Here is an 18,516-nt window from a genome sequence, read left to right on the forward strand (position 1 = left end):
ACTTTATATAATAACAAGCCCCAAATATGAGATTTCGATTTGATTTATGGCCGTGTGCTGCAGTGTCACATTGACAAATTTAGCTTCCAGGAACAGAAATGGCTCCGTAATAGAGTCGTATTCATTAACCGGGGAGATTTACTTGTTCCGTTTTAGGGGCATTTCATATTTGGACACTAAATTTAACGGCTGGACTGTTAACCCCAGCACAGCTTGATGTTTATGTATGCAATTAATCCATTTTAAAATTAGTGGCGTTTACACAATGAAATGCCTCCTGGGATGTGCTGTAACCTTGTTACATAAACAAATCCAGCAGTGATACGATTCTCAAGAGGGTAAAGAATAATGTGAAAACCAATGAGCCCAGTCTCTGCTGCAAAAATGAGTTTGGCATTGTAAAAGTGAGCTGCACTGATTTTCACATGCTAAATTCAAGTCGTGCTTAATCTACGCAGACTATGAAAACATCTGGAGACCAGGTCATTATCTCAGTTTGGGCTTGGACATCTGGATCTCATTGCTACCTAATATTAAAATATGCTCTGGAGCAGATGAAGAGAAAGATCACTGAGTGCCACATCTTCTGTCTCAAGCTGCAGAGCAAAGTGGAGCTCACATGTGCATCAACATAAACTCAGCACACCTTTAAGAGAGTTCTGCATTGCTACAAACCTCTCATTACCTCCTTTAATAATGTCAGACTGACAAGGCCACCAAAACGTACCCCTGAAAGAGCCTCTAGTCTACATCTTGCACATCAAAGTGGCTCCCTGTCAATATCAAGCTTCACTTCACCTGAGATACAAATTTGTTTACAGTCTGCAGCTCTGATTGGCTGCTGGGTTTTCAATAAAATATCAGCAAAGCTCAGATAACACAGATGCTTATTAAACTGTAAAAAGGCCTGTGATGACGAGTCACTGTGTGTGGACAGCTTCTGCAAAGACAGGGTTCAGGTTTACCAGAAAGGCAGCTTTACAATATGGAGATGGACATTTTTAGAACTGCAGCAAATGAAAAATAAAAGTGCAGATATGACAGTGACATCAGCTGTTTACAGGCTGCAAATCTGCAGCTTGTGAGTCGTCACATACATGCAGATAATTTACATCACTGAAAGTTTCAAAAAGGAGCAAAGTAACTGAATATTTACACATTTCTTTTTTCCTCTCTCCTCGGGGCATTTCACTCTGTGGTCAATTTAAGCTTTTATAGGAGCAATAAAATTCATTTCTGAGGAACACAAGCAGGCATTTTTTCATTTTCATTGTAAATCAGTTCGTCTTCCTCAGAGGCCCCAACCAGCACTGTTCTGTTGATGAATTCTTGTTTCCAGCATCTGTTCAATAAAGCTTATTTATGGACCCACCGAGCACCAAACACCACTCACAGCTGCACGAATCTTGTTGACCTGTCATCAACATTGCTGCTAATATTTTTATTAAAATGGCAAATTCTCCCATTCTGATAAACACTTGTTTCCTTTGTTCTGCTGTGACTAAAATATCGATACGACATTTACAAATGACTGCGATTTCTTTTTAATTACCTGAGCGGCTAATGATGGACTCCACTTTGACGACAGCGGTCAGCTCGTTAAAGTGATCCGGGTGAAGGGGGACGGAGCAGTTCTCGGACTTCTGCAGGGCGGCACAGTCCTGAGCTGGAACTTGAAGGGGCCGACCGTGGGCATCGACAAAGGAGAGGGCGATGCAGGCGATACCTGAAATAGCAGGGAACGTGTTCAAACGACCAACTTCAAATCACCAAAGTTGCTCATTAGTTTTCAATTCATACAGTCTCCTCATTTCATGTTTATTTGAAATTTCCCAGCAACTTTGACGCAGCTTTGAGGTTTTCAGGCAAACACTTCTGCCTCATTATCGATCATCTAATACTTCCTGACGCATCACAGTTCTGCACAAGCTTCATCAGAAGTATAGCTGCAGTAGACCACCACATGTCTGAGATCCTGGATGTTATACTAGTTATCAAAGAAAGCTCCTGAGCTCACACACAGCTACATAACCACCATGTATGTATACTTTATAAATTCATCAAAGTACTGGGACAGAGTGAGCTCAACTCATACAAGCTGATATTCCCTGAGAAATACTGTGAAGCTTAAGGAACGATGTGAATGCCTGAGCACCCAGAGTGAGGACATCCACGGCTCTGTTTTCTACCATGGTGTTTGCTACTTTAGTAAATGAAAACTTGCACAATCACATGTAGTAGTTATTATTACAAGGCAGTAAGAAAAAAAAAACCTCACATGTGTATTATTAGATAAAGCAGGTTATTCAAGTATTGGCCCGTTTTTGTCTGTGAGCGCGTTTCAGTGTTAGTGGCCTATGTTGGACCCTACTGCTCACCTGATCCACCAATACAGACATGATTTTAATCACCATCACATTTCACTGAGTACAACACGAGGCTCAAAGTCAACAAAGACGATAACAAAGCTCATGCTACTAAACTAAGACGCCAACAACTGAAACCCTCACGCAGCAGCACAGGTACCAGCCGAGCTATCACTGTGAATCTCCAACTAAGCTCCTTTAAACTGCAAGCTACTTTGCAGCCCTACCTCCACCCTCCTCTATGATGTCTATGCCTTCTTTAATATCATGTCTGCTGCCACCTGTGCCCACTCTGTTCTGTACTGGGAGATACTGGACCCTGCTCAGAGAAATGGGAAAATCCCCATGGGCGAGATGATTTTTATTTTTTAAACAATTTAAATTGTTAATTTTACTACTTATCAAAGTGAATCTGCATCTCATATTTGACTATTTATTGCAATGTGCATGCAGCCGAGCATGCTGCATTAGCCAGTTACTGATATAGGCTTCCTGTAACTGGCTCTTCATGATGGTGAGCGAACGATCAAGCTGGGAAATGAGGCCTGTGTGTCTAATGGGCAGACACAGAGTGACTTCAGGCTCCCATCATTCTGAGGGTACATGGCCATCCTCTGCACAGTATATAAACACTGACATTGGTTGGTGAGCTTGACACAAAAAATAAAAACAAAATCATAAAATGCTCCCCAGGACGAGACAAAAGTAATTTAATGATTTGCAAATCCCATAAACCCATATTTCATTCATAGCAGAACACAGAAAACATTTAGATATTTAAACTGAATTTGTTTTCTTCTAATTTAACAGCAGAAGTTCACCAGTGTGCAAAAAAACTGCAAAACGTTGTGCAACAAATTTAGAATAATGTTTTTCAAAAAAATAAAAATGGGCTGTATCATGCAATAATGAAGCTAAATGTGAACACGAGGTAGAAATACCAAAGCTGATCCAAAAGATGCTGTGTGGTCAAACAAATCCAAATTTGAAATTCTTTATGCACAACATGCACACTCGATCCTCTGGCCTACAGAGGAGAAAGACCACTGGGCGTGTTTTCAGCGCTCAGATGAAAGCCTGCTCCTCTGGTACGGGAGTGCATCAGTGCCCAGGGATCTAAAGGGGACAGTTATATACCGTGTTTAGAGCAGCATACGCTCCCTTACATATGACACTTCTTGAGGGAAGGACTTGCACATTTCAACATGATAATGTGAAACCCCTCACTGCATCTATTATATAGTAGCATAGCTTCATACAAAAGTCTGAACTGGCCCGCAGTGAAATTAAATGAAAGGGACGACAAAAACACAGGACTGCTGAGCATCTAGAATCCTCCATCAGACAAGAATAGGTCAACATTCCTCCCACAAAAATCCAGCAGCCAGCGTCCTCGGTTCGCAGACATTTACGGGAACTATACATGTATTTAACTAAAACGGTCCTGAATGATTAACAGTTTTAAAAAAAGCTGGGAAGCTTAATAAGCATAATAATAATAAATAATAATAAATGTTTAATAAGCATGACCCTATCACAACTTTTTCATTTCTCAACATTTTAAAATGTTTTTTATTTGTTCTGTTGTGGGAAAAAAAATGGTTTATGAAATTTGGAAATCGTTTCATTTCTGTTTACATTTTACACAGTGTCATACTTAAAGTGTATGTTCTTATATTTCAGGTGCATTTCATTGTGATTGTGTTGAACTCTTACTAATGTCCGTAAGCAGAAGAGACCCTGGGAACACCGCATTTCATGCACCCTGGAAGTCCATGCCAAATCTTAAGCCAACTAAAAGATGGATGCAGCTAACAATAATAATAATAATAATAACAACAATGATGTATATGCTGATGGAAGCCTAAATAAGGCCGAACACAGTGTTAGGGCACTACAAAGAAAGAGCATGGGGAAATAAAAGGCCACAAGCAGAGGCAGCAGCGCAGGCTTCAGTCCACACAACCAGCAGGAGTTTGTAAAACGGGCAGGTACCTTTAAACTGAGAAGGTGGGAAAAGATGCTGAACCAGCTCCAACATGGTACCTGGGTCAACATTAAAAAGACCCAGAGAACAGAGAGTATTAGGGATGCAAAACCAATAACATTTTATTTTTATCCAATTTAACACCAGGACACTCCAAGAGGGGGTGGCAGTTGTTGGGCACCATGTCCCCACACTAATAAACCCGACCCACTGGCGGGATTTTGCTTGCAGTAATATTTGCAAGCAAAACATGATTAGCCAGCTAGCTGCAACTTCACTGTCTAGTGATGTTTAGGTGATAAACCCATTTATACATAGCCAGATCAGCCCAGGGAGTCATCCAACCTTATTGGCCGTATCTTGCTTCATGAGACAGTTTTGCTGTGTTTGTAGGCACACTAGCATTAGCCAACATTAGCTTAAAGAAAGAAGGTTGTGAGTCAGATTTGATCCACCAAACCAAATCAGCCTGCCATGAAACGAATGCCCAACACAGCAGCTAGCTGTCTAACCATAGCTTGCTTATGTCATTACCAATAAAACTCAAAACGTTCTGCCGTTGCAGAAACGTTTGTTTATGTGAAGTTTGTGCTAGTTACTGCATTTCTAAGCTACCATTAACTATTGTTGCTTAGTCCTGATGCCGGGAGCAAAACAGTCTCTTGGGTGCTTAAAAAGAGGGGAGCTACATGTTTTTAGGTTCATGAAGATGCTTCTCATCCAAGAGGCTTCTTCAGTTCTAAAACTGTTGCCAAGTCACAGATATAGATCCCCTAGTGGGGGCTGACCCCTTGTAAGGGGTCCGGATGTTCGTACACCTACTGTTAATAATATACACAGTCACATGAGCCACGGTGTGATAAAAGATGAGCATCACTGGGGCCAAAGTGTGAAGACATGACCCCATTCCACCCTCATGTGAGCTGTCGAGGTCAACTCAGGCAAGGTGTGAGAGGGGGGTTTAAAAAGGATCTCGAGACTGCATTGTAGGTGCCTCATAGCTGACAGTTGAACTGAATAAGCCTCTTGGATGAGAGGCAGAAGCTTTTCACAAACCTACTGAAGTCCAGCTGCCGTCTTTTTAAGCACTTAAGAGGACCGACAAAGACATGAGCAAAGGAGAGGCACTCAGGCAAGACACTCGGGAGTGGGAATTGTGTGAATTTGAGAAAATCCAAGAGCTTCTCTTGGAGGCAACCAACAGAGTCATTTGTGGGTATAGTTTAGTTTTTAAAGTGTTGACACAAGCACCTGTTTAAACTGCAATTTCAATCAATATATATATATATATATATATATATATATATATATATATATATGAATATGAATAAGTTTTATCTAATGTATGTGTAAAGCCCTGGATCCACTGACAAGGTATTGTTCAGTGTGACCTCTCATAGACATTTGAACTTCAATTTCATTTACATAGCACATTACAGGTAAACTCAGTGTGTTGAACACATATGAAAAAGCATAAAAAGCTGTGTAGGCTTTTACTGCACTGAGGAGGTGAAATAAAACAAAGCAACAGCACCTATGAAGTCTAAGCCTGTGTGAAGAAAAAGGTTTAGCAGGAGGCTTGTTTCAAAGAACAGGACTCAGCACGTGAGTTTTACTTCTGCGTCAAATCTACGTCGTAAATTACACCCCAACCAAAACCCTATTTAACCCTACGCTGCAACCTCCTACGTAACCTGACGTGCACTTCCTGAGAAAGCACAAATCGGGTGGATGCAAACCAAAATGACCTGAATGGAAGTTAGTAGATTTATTCCCTCATTTCCCACAGAGGTCTAAATGAAGCTTTAGTTCTAATTCTGGGAACAATAAAACATGGATAACACTCTTATCCTATATTAAAAAAAGGTTTTTATAAGATGCTTGCTGACATGTTAACAGGACTTCTTAATAAGGTATTATTGTTGATTTAGAAGCAGTATAAAGGCAGAGTTAGTTGTTAAATATAAATAAATAATAAAGAATCATCACTATTAAAGCATAAGAATCTATTTAGAGTCATAATGGGTCTATAACATGTAATAAACCCTTGTGTGATAATCTAATAATCTGATGCCACACTTGCATATTATTAACAGCTAATGTGTGTTAATAAGCGCATTATAAGGATGTTATCTATTAACAAGTGTTGATAAGGTCAGTGACATTTAAGTGCAAATAAAATCTGAAGGTACAACAGGAGCTGTCACCTCACAGCTCGTTTGGAAGCCGATCCTAATTTAGTCAGTTGGGATTCAGACGATAAACGACTGAGCAGCAAAGAGTCATTAGAGAACATTTCATTAATTAGCAGTCAGGCAACACAGGTGAGAGTCAGGGTATCTCTCACTTTGCAACTTTTTGAGCTGTCTGACACTCGGGGAGTTATTTCACACACTGAGTGAGGGATTGGATATCATCATATAACTTGAGGACCTCGTTCCACAGCTGCTAAGACTAATGAGATTCAGTCAGAGCTTTCCTGCACAGCAATTAAAAAGTAGTTAGACGGCAAGTGGAATGAATGTAGGAGCGAGGGACAAACTCTTCACATCAGCCTTGATGTTTGGATTCGACAGGCGCGCAGAGGTCAGTTTTAAAGAGAGACTCGAGGAGGCCATCTCCAGAGCTCCCACTGCACTGCAGCTGGAAGCAGCGCTGTGTCTGAAGATGGAAACTTACTTGGTACCAAAACAAAACAAATAAATCTTGGCATTTTTTATTTTTAAAGAAGCTGATATACCAGGGGGAGTTGTTGCTGATCCTTTTATTTTAGGAAGGTTTGATACTGATCCAATATTTGGTGCAGAAGTCTACAAAACCAAAAACTATACCTGATGTAAATTTGGCCACTTTCCCCTTCCAGGCTGTCTCCTTGCCCACCTCTGGGCCACTTCCATCACAACTAATACTTTTACATCAGTCCACAAAAGTCCTCAACCTGTCTTCATATTAGGATCATCACCTGTGATGAGTCTGCTGCCTGCAATAAAAATGTACAGCAAGCATTGCCTGTGCTCGTTATTGGTGAAGTCTGAGCTGGTTTCAAACCAAAGTCCCCAAAGCAAATGAAACACCCTTCCCACATGCTAAATGGCTGGCAGAGATTAAAAATACAATTAAGTAAATTTCATTTGATGTGCTTTTGCTTTTTAATACTTGCAACAAAAGGTCTGATTATATACAATATCTTTGTTATTGGTTAACACAGGAAGTCTACTTTGGCCTGCACAATGATTCTACAAATGAAAATGAAGCACCGTAATTAAAAGCCAAACGTTAAGTTATAATGACAATGCCAGGGAACGTGTCACAGAAACAGTAATTATGAATAAGCGCTTCAATTCAGTAAACTCATCATTTACATTGATAATTAGCTGCCCTTTGGTTGGAGCTGCTGAAGGATAGCAGAGTTATACATTTGCTTTCTCGCAGTGAACTAGCTAACCTTTCAGTTACAAAGCAGCAGCACTCCCCTTTAACTGACTTCAAATGCCAGTAGATGACATTAGCATATTGATAAACAAGAAAGTATTGCAATATGAAATGGAACTGATCAGTTCTGCAGGAGGAAGCATGAAGGCAAAGTGGAAAAACTTTGCAGAACTTCAGCTTGATTTGAATAAAGGAGCACAGCTAAATGAGGCACCGTTAACATGAAGCAAACCAATTTCTACACAAGTGTGAAATTACATTCATGAGTGAATAAACCACACTGTACAAGCTGTTAGCTCAAGGCAGCCGGCTGTTAAATAGCACTTGTTTGTGCAGCTCACAACAATCCACATAACGAACAGGACAGCTGAGAAGCTTTCCTGCAACAGGCAGGTCACCGCTGGTTAAAGAGCAAATTGGGCTCCCATCTTAGCGCACGCGCACACACACACGCACACACACACACACACACACACACACACACACACACACACACACACACACAAACACAAGTTTCAGGTGCACGTTAAGGAGGAGGAAAAGAGAGCCGCCTCAGGAAAATAAATGTGCTGATTCTCATCACAGAAATTAAGAGTGTGTGCAGCAAAGGGAGGAAGACTGTGATGGTCTCTGTTATGCCAGACAGGGACAGGAAAATGTCTCCTGAATTTAATGTGGGAGTTATAAATAGGAAAAAAAACAGAGAATGTCAGCAAATTTGACGATATCACACTGACTCCACATCTGCAGCTTAACAAAGGAAACGGAGCCAAAAGCTGAGGTTACAGCAAAGTTTCCAAGTCATTATTTGTTCACAGTAAACAAGGAGAACTTGTCAGCGCTGTAAAGCAGTTTATGAAAATGGATCAGTCTAGAAGAGGTTTAAAGAGGCCATTTTCTGCTTCCTCTCACATATATGTGGTCACAATAGTGGATGCCCACTTAAGGCATAAGGTTTCAAATAATGAGGACAGTGGATTGAAAAGTCACCCTGTGAGCCAAAGCTCGGGCTTCACATTGTTTTCAACACTTTTTAGTTTCATACTGCTTTTTCTACTCTGAGCGTCCACAAGTGCAAATATGCAACATGCAGTCATCTCAGGTAGGAAGCTGTGCACCCGCCCACCTGCAGTTTAAAGCTTCTTGTTTTGAGGGACAGCCAATCAGAAGAAAAGGTGGACTGCACCTTCAGTTAGACACAAAACCTTTTTTACTTTAGTAGACGAAACCAACTATAACCTTTGTGTCACAGGTTCCACCAAAACCCGTACGAGGACAGAGACGTATCATGCAATGCCAAAGGTGACGGCTCTGCTCTTAAAGAGCCACCATCTGCTTAAAACTGTTGAACTGAGAAACGTATCAGCCCACAGTTGGTTTCAGCTTTCAGCTGGGAGAAGCTACATGTCTGAACATTAATGGGGTCATAATGTTGTCTGATTTGGGAACCAGTAAGTGAGAATCATTTCCAGAGAATAAAGGTTTTTAAACCTTATTTTGAGGCAAAGCTGCAACATTTCTTGTTTTTGAATATTTGTCTCCGTGACAAATGAAACTGAGTCTATGCTTCTCCTCTTACTCTTTTGTTCAGGCGCTCAGTCTCACATCACCTGACATCCTTTTGGTGTTGCCAAGATGGCTGCCAGGTGCTGCGACTTAGTCCCAGAAGGATTTTGGCTACCAGGAATGAACATTAGCAGTGCTCAGGAAGTATACAGACTCCAGGTACTTACAGGGTTTCCAGCAGGTACAACCAGCACCACAGCAGCAATAACCTACATGTAGACTCCTACATCACCATCAGAGAGACAGGCTATGTGGCAAACAGCCTCAATAAGATACACCGCCAGCTCTGGTCATGTGTCAAAGATGGATTTTCCTGAACACAGTAGTGCAGTCCACCTGGATAAGGTTAGGCTATCGGTAAGCATTCACAGGTGACAGGTTTGAGGTTACTGTGCTGTTGACTGTCTTTCTAAGATTACCATCCCCCTCAAACACACAGAGTAACCGAGGCCTGGTGGCACTGACGTGCAGGGCTGGGAGAATGTGATTACCTTTGCCTCCCGTCCCCTGGCCTCCGGGCTTATTGTAGAGGTAGATATCACCGTCAGCCATGTCACTGCTCAAATGAAAGTAGTGCTGCAGACAGAACAGGAGAGCAAATCAGTCCCTGGAAGCTCAAACCACACAAGTCAGCATTTATTTCATACACCACAATGAGACTTGTCAAAATGATTTTAGTGTCTGCCTCAGTTGTGCAGAGCCAGGAGCCTCCCATATCCAGGATTTATTCATTTTTAATCCCGATCACTTTAAACAGTGCTGTTTGTAGTGCACTCGCATGTCAACCTGTCATCTATCAATGCAGGCAGGCGTTTCTCAGTTTGCAGGGAGCACTGACTTTTTTTTTACAAGTAAACAAATCTTTCAAAGTATTTGGAGGACACAAAAAAGTCAGACTTGCTGTTTACTCAGGTGTTTAATCATTCTCACCACTGAGCAAGCAGCAGTAGTTTCTTGGATTATGTGGAAGTTAAACTGTCAGAAATTATCTCACGGTGAGTGACTAGAGAGCTGCTGAATGAGTACACCACAGATTCTGCTGAGTTTTCTCTTTTCTTAAAAAACAAAACAAATCTTGTAAATTAAACACACAGTGTGGAGATAAGACCTGAACAGGTACACACTACAGGAAGGTTGGTTACACTGAGCTTCAGATGTTCAGGTAACCAGTAACAGTGCCTGCTTCTTATTCTTAGTGGGAGGCAGCTGGTATACTGCAGTGGACACGTGTACATCACTCAGCTGCATTTTACTTTGAACCTTGTGTATCTTTATGTGTTGTGAGCCTGTTTAGCTGCTTCCTTGGGCACGTGTCTCTTATGAAATACATTTTTAATCTCAGTGGGACTTACCAGTAAAATAAAAGCTAATCTATTCAAACAGAACAATCTTAGTAGACTTGCTAGGATATGTTTACATTACCCTTGTATTTATTTTATCAAAGCAGGTTTCTTTCACTAGATGTCTGGTGGTCCCTTCCTATTCTTCATGTCTACAGTTCACATGTTAAAGCCTCCTCGAGGTCCACAGGGATAAACTGCAGAGCTTTTCAGGCAATTTCCAGAATTTCAAATCTGACTTTAGTTCCTGACAGTTACTTCAAGTTTTCTGTGTTGCCTCCAAATTCCTGTGAACTGTCTTTAACCTGCACATCCACAGGAGTGTGTTGGGGTGCTTTCTGGCAAAAATGTCCCTTTTAATTATCTGAGAACTAACACTGTTTGCTGTGGGGGGTAACTGGACTAACGGCCCACACAAGAGCATTCAAGTAGTTTATTCATCTGTAACTTCATACCAAGTATTAACATAATAATCTATTTTACATACAGTCTATAATTATTAGTAAAGGAAACACTGTAATAAGTCACAATGTTCAATAAGTCTAAACAACCAATAAACAGAGTTACAAACAAGCAGACAGAGTGAAAGATAAAGTAACTGTCGTTGAACATCACAACAAGCTTTCTGATCTGACTGCTGCTGTTTTTTTCACGCCATCAGACTTTATTGTAACAATGTCACAGTGTTCCCTGAACTCAGCATTTCATTCGGGGTGTGTACAGTTACTGAAAGTGACAGAACTGCCAAGAGCCAGAACTACAAAGACGATCACTTCCACAGCCGACACTTTGACGTGTCAGAGGACTCGTGTTTTAATGAAGGCTGAACTCCACTTAAAGGATGTTCTGTTTTTGTGCATACTGGTTCACTGTCACGGCTCACATAGAAATGTAATGACATGTAGCCATCATTAAAGGTCTTTTGTAATTACTCTCCACCACAGGGTGGCGTTTTCTCACAGAGTGTCACTGTGGTTGAAAACCTTTGGAATTAGGTGGTTGGAACTGAGGCCTCACACAAACGTGTGTCATCATTTCTTTATAAACAAACGTGATTTCTTTCTGCTCATTCACCTGACTAACACCATCCTGACTCCAGGTATTATTAAAGATTTAAAGACTAATATTAAACTGAACACATGAGGGGAAATGTTAGATTGTACCTTGAAGTGATGTGCTGTGTTCATGTCCGTGTACTTGGGCACGTGCAGGAAGATGAGGAGGTTCTGTTTGAGGTAGTGGGCCACAGCGGACAGCCAGGGGAGACAGTACTGGGGGAGGCTGAAGGTCATCACCTCAGTGGCTGGAGATCCTGACGGCTGGATGAACTGACCAGACAACATTTGGTGAAGGCTTTTATCTGAAGCAATTTTCAGTAGTCTGAGTGCAAACAAGTGCTTTCTGCATTCCCCAGGGTGGATACAACCCAGGCGCAGAACACAGTTTACTCATTTCAATATACAAGTCCACACACACAGAAACACAAAATCAATTTTCCCCTAAAAAGTGAAAATCATAACAATGTACCTCCACATCAGCTGGCGTCAGCTTGCAGTTCCTGACAAGCATGACAGTGATGATGTCCAAGGTGGTTTCATCCAGGCGCTTACGCAGCACCTTCACCAGCTCGTCTGTGATCTCTGGACCTGAACAAACGGTGATAAAAGAGCCCTGTGTCACCCTCACACACCTCTTCTGCCAGTGCATTAGAAACAGGACAGAAAGTTAGCGATTAAAGTCTTCAGAGGATCGAGTGCATGAGGCAAACTGTTCCCCTGTGACAGAATCAAATAATCCAAAGGTTCTGCTTACAAAGGGACCGTCCAAGTGGTTTAAGACTGTCCTTGTTTGCGAGAAGTTCAGAAACTTTCAAGGTGTGCGAGATGTTTAGAAAGTCTCCAGCTATGTGATATTAATCTCTAATTACATGCCAACGTCATGTCTATAGCCTGATGTTTTGGTGTTCACCATCCTGTGATGGAAGCACATGACTGCCCCACCCTGCAGACACTGGTTCTGCCAGAGGATGGTTGGGGTTGTCTCACTAATATTGTATAAACCTAGAAACCCAGTATAAAGTAAGGATAAAGCACCTTGCTTGGATCTGGCTGTATAGAAACAAATGAAAAAAGAAAGAAGAAATCGAAAACAAGGGAAAAAAATATCAGTCTTTACTTAAAGATGCTCAGACGGACCCGTTCCTGATGTTAGAGCGAGGCGCCTTGGATCGATGGGGAGTGGACTGCCTGTGGTGCCAAGGGCAAAACCAAAGTATGGGGAAGCAGCTTTCACATATAATGCAGCATAAAAAACATGATAGTTTCAGGAATGTCTCAACAAACGAATTTTCAAATCCAGACGGAAACATTTTTATTCTTGTTTGCTTCTGCTAAGCATTTCAAGGCAACCTCGTCTTTGTTTTTCAAAGACATATTTATACTTTCCCAAGGCGAATGTTGATATTGAACATGGCCTTGGTTTCAAATAACGAGGTCAGGTTATCCACAATCAATCCCTGTGGTTGCTCTAAACACTCAGAGATTTTTTTCTACTTTCGCCTCTGTATGATGTCACAGAGAGGGGACATTCCTAATATGGTCATCTCAGGCGCACAGCTTAAACATACGCTAACCTCAATATTGGAAACTATTACCATGATACTACTGTGGCACTCTATATAAGAAAAAATATGTAAAAGAGTAATGTTGGGTCTGCTTTAATAAAGCAGCTCTTCTGCTGACAAAAGAAAACTAATCACACAAACACATGGAGGAGACTTTAATACAGCCATCCAGTGATACTGCAGAATAAAGATAATTTCAGACTATGATGAGTGGAAGAAGCAGAGGAGGATTTTAATGAGTTATGCTTTGAGGAACCATGAAGTGAGGCCAGCGTGTCTGCCTGAGACAGCTCCAGATTCCCAGTGCAACAGCCCCATCAACATGTCCGCAGGAGGAACAGCACCGGTCAGCAGAAACTCTTCACACCTAAACGTGTCAACTTTTTATTTTTAACATGAGTTAGCTGAAGGAAGACGTGTTTAAAATATACTTAGTGGGATTATTCACAGTGTGATGAAACTAAGGTGCACACAGTAGTTGGGTTTGTGTTGTGTGCAGGGCTGACTTACATTTATGTCAGGAAAAACATTTCTCTCTAAATTGAGCCCAATTTGCGAGTCACACCCCTCCACTACAGAACCCTTGTTCCCCAAAAGATGTGTAAACAAGGTAGTTGACAATTGCCTTCTCTGTCAGTGCCCCAAGTCACACTCAGTGAGAGAAGAGGAGCAGTGAAGGGTGTTAGCAAAACTGTCTGCAGGTTTCCACCTCATCACTGTGTGCAGCGGAGCAGCATCAGCCACCGGCTTGTTGCACTGAGGGGCGCCACACAGTGCTACAGGCCTTCATTTATGTTTACTGGTAAATGGACTTGTTCTTATATAGCACTTTCTACCTGAGCACTCAAAGAGCTTTATAATGCTACGCAGCACTAAAAAGCCTCCTCAGAAACTGAGAACTGCTTTGTGCAAAATCTGTGCCTGACAATGGTCACAGATAACAACGCATTACATTTTAGGCTGCAGGAAACATGAACATCTATAAAAAAAACATTTGACCCAACTATCCTTAAGAAATCAAAGCTCATCATATGTGGAAATGTTGCCACATGTAAGTCAAAGCCCTTTATTAACACCAGGATAACCTAAGTTAAGTTATTGCTGCCATTAATTGAAACAATGCATCAATGCAGTCACCATGGTTTTCAGAAGCTTACTAATGCATGTACATCTATGGAGTCTGAGGGCTCTACACCACTAAAAAAACACTAGAAGCTGCCCTCTAGCAGACATGCCATTCACAAGATTGTCAGAACCCTCAAAGTCACTAAGATCTGAACACCAATGGCATCAATTTGAAGCTCCTACGTTGCCTCGTTCCCAGTTATTCACAAACTTAGATGTTCATGCTGCTGACCCCCCCTCCCGCCCCCTCAGCGGGGTGACAACAATATCCCATCAGCCTTTTATGGCTGAGGGGTAAATAATTATGATCTTAATTCACGGAATTTTCAAGTTGTATTTATGACACAGGGTATGTAGTGTACTTTTCAAAATTGCTTATCTTATGTTAATAACATAGTTGCATAATATATATATATTTAGAAATACCATTACAAATGCATCCTTACGTTCTGCTTAAAGACGAGGAGGTTCAACCTGAACCCACATGCCAAAGTGTCCTTTGGGCCTTTTGGCAAGACACTAAACCCCAAATTGCTCCTGATGCAACCATCAGAGTGTGATGGGTGTGTGCATGCATCAGGTAAAATGCACCTAAAGTGGACAAAATAAAGCACTGAGTGTGTGTGTGTGAGTCTGTGTGTGTGTGTGAGTCTGTGTGTGTGTGTGTGTCTGTGTGTGTGTGTGTGTCTGTGTGTGTGTGTGTGTGTGTGTGTGTGTGTGTGTGAGTCTGTGTGTCTGTGTGTGTGAGTCTGTGTGTGTGTGTGTGTGAGTCTGTGTGTGTGAGTCTGTGTGTGTGAGTCTGTGTGTGTGTGTGTGTGAGTGTGTGTGTGAGTCTGTGTGTGAGTCTGTGTGTGTGAGTCTGTGTGTCTGTGTGTGTGAGTCTGTGTGTGTGAGTGTGAGTCTGTGTGTGTGTCTGTGTGTGTGTGTGTGTGAGTCTGTGTGTGTGAGTCTGTGTGTGTGTGTGTGTGAGTCTGTGTGTGTGAGTCTGTGTGTGTGTGTGTGTCTGTGTGTGTCTGTGTGTGTGTGTGTGTGTGAGTCTGTGTGTGTGTCTGTGTGTGTGTGTGTGAGTCTGTGTGTGTGAGTCTGTGTGTGTGTGTGTGTGTGAGTCTGTGTGTGTGTGTGTCTGTGTGTGTGAGTCTGTGTGTGTGTCTGTGTGTGTGAGTCTGTGTGTGTGTCTGTGTGTGTGTGTGTGAGTCTGTGTGTGTGAGTCTGTGTGTGTGTCTGTGTGTCTGTGTGTGTGTCTGTGTGTGTGAGTGTGTGTGTGTCTGTGTGTGTGTGTGTGAGTCTGTGTGTGTGTGTGTGTGAGTCTGTGTGTGTGTGAGTGTTTGTGTGTGTGTGTGAGTCTGTGTGTGTGTGAGTGTCTGTGTGTGTGTGTGAGTCTGTGTGTGTGTGTGTGTGTGAGTCTGTGTGTGTGAGTCTGTGTGTGTGTGTGTGTGTGTGTCTGTGTGTGTGAGTCTGTGTGTGTGTGTCTGTGTGTGTGTCTGTGTGTGTGAGTCTGTGTGTGTGTGTCTGTGTGTGTGTCTGTGTGTGTGTGTTTGTGTGCGTGTGTCTGTGTGTGTGAGTCTGTGTGTGTGTGTCTGTGTGTGTGTCTGTGTGTGTGTCTGTGTGTGTGTGTCTGTGTGTGTGTCTGTGTGTGTGAGTCTGTGTGTGTGTGTCTGTGTGTGTGTCTGTGTGTGTGAGTCTGTGTGTGTGTGTCTGTGTGTGTGTCTGTGTGTGTGTGTTTGTGTGTGTGTGTCTGTGTGTGTGAGTCTGTGTGTGTGTGTGTCTGTGTGTGTGTCTGTGTGTGTGTCTGTGTGTGTGTCTTGTTGTAAGGAAGTGCTTTCAGTTCTCAGCAAAGACGAAAAACATAAAAAAGAGAAAATAGAAATACCGTCCGTTTACCATTTTACGAATCTGGATGCAGCATCTGTGTTTATAGTGTGAGAAGCAGCAATCTGCAGGTCAGGCTTTAATTCACCAATTTGTAATTTAATTGGTGTAAAAGCTGAATTGGCTTTGACATCAGCTGCTTTGATTCTGTGGTTTGCTTTTCCCTTCATTCTTTTCAAGTAATGGTTATTTAAATATTGTCCCACTAAAACCAAAGCAGGGAGTTGCGTTCACCATCATGAGGTGATTTTGTTTCTGTCTCCCATTCACCCATCAGCAGTGCTTTAGTCTTTAAGACAAACATGAAGATTGTGCAGATTAAGCTGCTGCCTTTTAATGACATTATTCTACAGGAGGTGATATGGTGCTGGGCGTTTTTCTTCACAAATATTAAAATGAAATCTTTGACAATGAACCACATTTTGCAGGCTGCAGCAAAGGATACTATCACTACTGCTATGAAAGCTAGAATAGTCAGGGACACTTTGAACCATATGCATTCTCCATCATATGGATGACTTCTCTCTTTTTTTATGCATTAAAAACCTTCACTGAAAACTACTTTAGATTTGCGTCGAGCATATTCTCTGTCCGGTGGAAATCTGATCATTTTAGTCCAATCTAGCACATGAGCGCTTTTATTTCTAACCTGAAAAATATGAAAATCTCAGATACTCATAGTGACATCACTCCTAAATTGGCTTCATTATCGTAGCCAAATCAGAAAATGAAAGAAAAACAGAATTTGTTTTGCTTGGTAGCGAGGTAGAGCAATTTGTACATTACTATCAATACTTTATGTTTTCCTTACTATAAAACAGCACATTAATAGACAGAGCCTGTGATGTGAATAACGGTACAGATCAAAAGTTTCACAGTTTTACTGATGTTTACGTTCATTGCTGCCTTTTTACATTATTAACTCGTGTTGGTGGAGCTGCTCCAGTTTTCCGAGCTGAGAGGGCGTTCCAGATGAACTTTCCGCCTGGGAACGCCAAAATAATTCTGACTTCATTTGGAACACACTATTACAACTTTAAAATGATTCTCAAGCCCTGATGTTTCCCAGTTCTCACCTGCACTCCCCACTCCATGCACCAGCAGCAGGATGTGCTTATCTACTTGTCCAACTGGCCGAGAGCCCTCCAAAGAAGACCTGGAGCCCTGAAAGACACATCAAAGATTTGGCAACAGTACTCTGATTTCAAACCTCAATGCAGATTACACCAGTATCCTTTAATTTGTGTGTGACAGTGCATCTCTGTGGGAGGTATATGTACATGGACTTGGCATCAAATGTGCTCATTCCTCCTGCCAATGTACCAAAACCCTCCCCCGTGCTTAATCTGGCTGGTAAACAGTGTGCATGTTCATATTTTGATAGACATCTGTTTTCTCTCTCTGCTTGTGCTAACAAATATTCAGTCCTTCATACTTCGCTTCACGTTGTCCTTTCTGCCCGTTCCATGGGCACAGGATCCTCTGGAAATATGCTGAGAGGAAGATGAGATTTACTTCTGCTGCTTAATGTAAGTGCTTTCCAAAACTGTCCATCAGCCTTTCCGTTAGTGAATCTGAGGGAATGCAGCTGAAAACGTCTTGCTGTCCTGCCTTATCGACTGCACCCAGTGACTGACAGGCTCGGGTATAATCTTTCAGAACATCAGATAAGGTGCACAGAACCACCGGACCTGGAATTACAGTCACTGAACTAAAACTTGCCTGAATTCTCTGACCTTTGACTACAGGAAACTTCCAGAAGACTTAAAATCCCTGTTTTATTAATCCAATTAAGCAACAAACCTTCATGTACACACTGTTGTTTATTACCTGGAGGAAGTCCTTGAAGCGTTTCACAGAAAGGTGGGAAATTAAAGAAAGATACTGGTCTCCACCAGTGCTACCCTTCAGCCTCCCAGTAGATACAACTATGGTATCAATTTCCAAAATCCTATCTCACCTTCTTCTCAACTGCATTCACAAGATTTTGATAAAGCTCGACCTCTGACCACTGAGATTCAAACTCATCCGAGATTTTCAGTAGATGCACCTATGGTCCAGCTTTAGTGGTCTGACAAGTGAAACTTTTACTCTAAGAGTAGATTTTAGTCTGAGAGTAGATCTTAGTCTGAGAGTAGATCTTAGTCTGAGACTAGATCTTAGTCTGAGACTAGATCTTAGTCTGAGACTAGATCTTAGTCTGAGAGT

The 18,516-nt window shown here is 41.8% G+C and overlaps 1 protein-coding gene across 11 annotated transcripts in view; it reads right to left on the reverse strand.

Annotated features, from left to right (window-relative positions):
- szt2 (SZT2 subunit of KICSTOR complex) overlaps positions 1 to 18,516 on the reverse strand; it is a 109,833-nt gene that overhangs the window by 47,246 nt on the left and 44,071 nt on the right. For all 11 annotated transcript variants that reach the window (XM_063495964.1, XM_063495967.1, XM_063495960.1 and 8 more), the window contains 5 exons: positions 17,385 to 17,472; positions 12,219 to 12,337; positions 11,855 to 12,019; positions 9,843 to 9,927; positions 1,553 to 1,726 (listed from right to left, as the gene is read on the reverse strand). In XM_063495964.1, coding sequence (XP_063352034.1) covers positions 1,553 to 1,726; positions 9,843 to 9,927; positions 11,855 to 12,019; positions 12,219 to 12,337; positions 17,385 to 17,472 — 631 coding nt within the window. The remainder of the gene's footprint in view (positions 1 to 1,552; positions 1,727 to 9,842; positions 9,928 to 11,854; positions 12,020 to 12,218; positions 12,338 to 17,384; positions 17,473 to 18,516) is intronic.

The sequence above is a fragment of the Pelmatolapia mariae genome, linkage group LG15 (genome assembly GCF_036321145.2).
Source record: "Pelmatolapia mariae isolate MD_Pm_ZW linkage group LG15, Pm_UMD_F_2, whole genome shotgun sequence".
Lineage (NCBI taxonomy): Eukaryota > Metazoa > Chordata > Actinopteri > Cichliformes > Cichlidae > Pelmatolapia > Pelmatolapia mariae.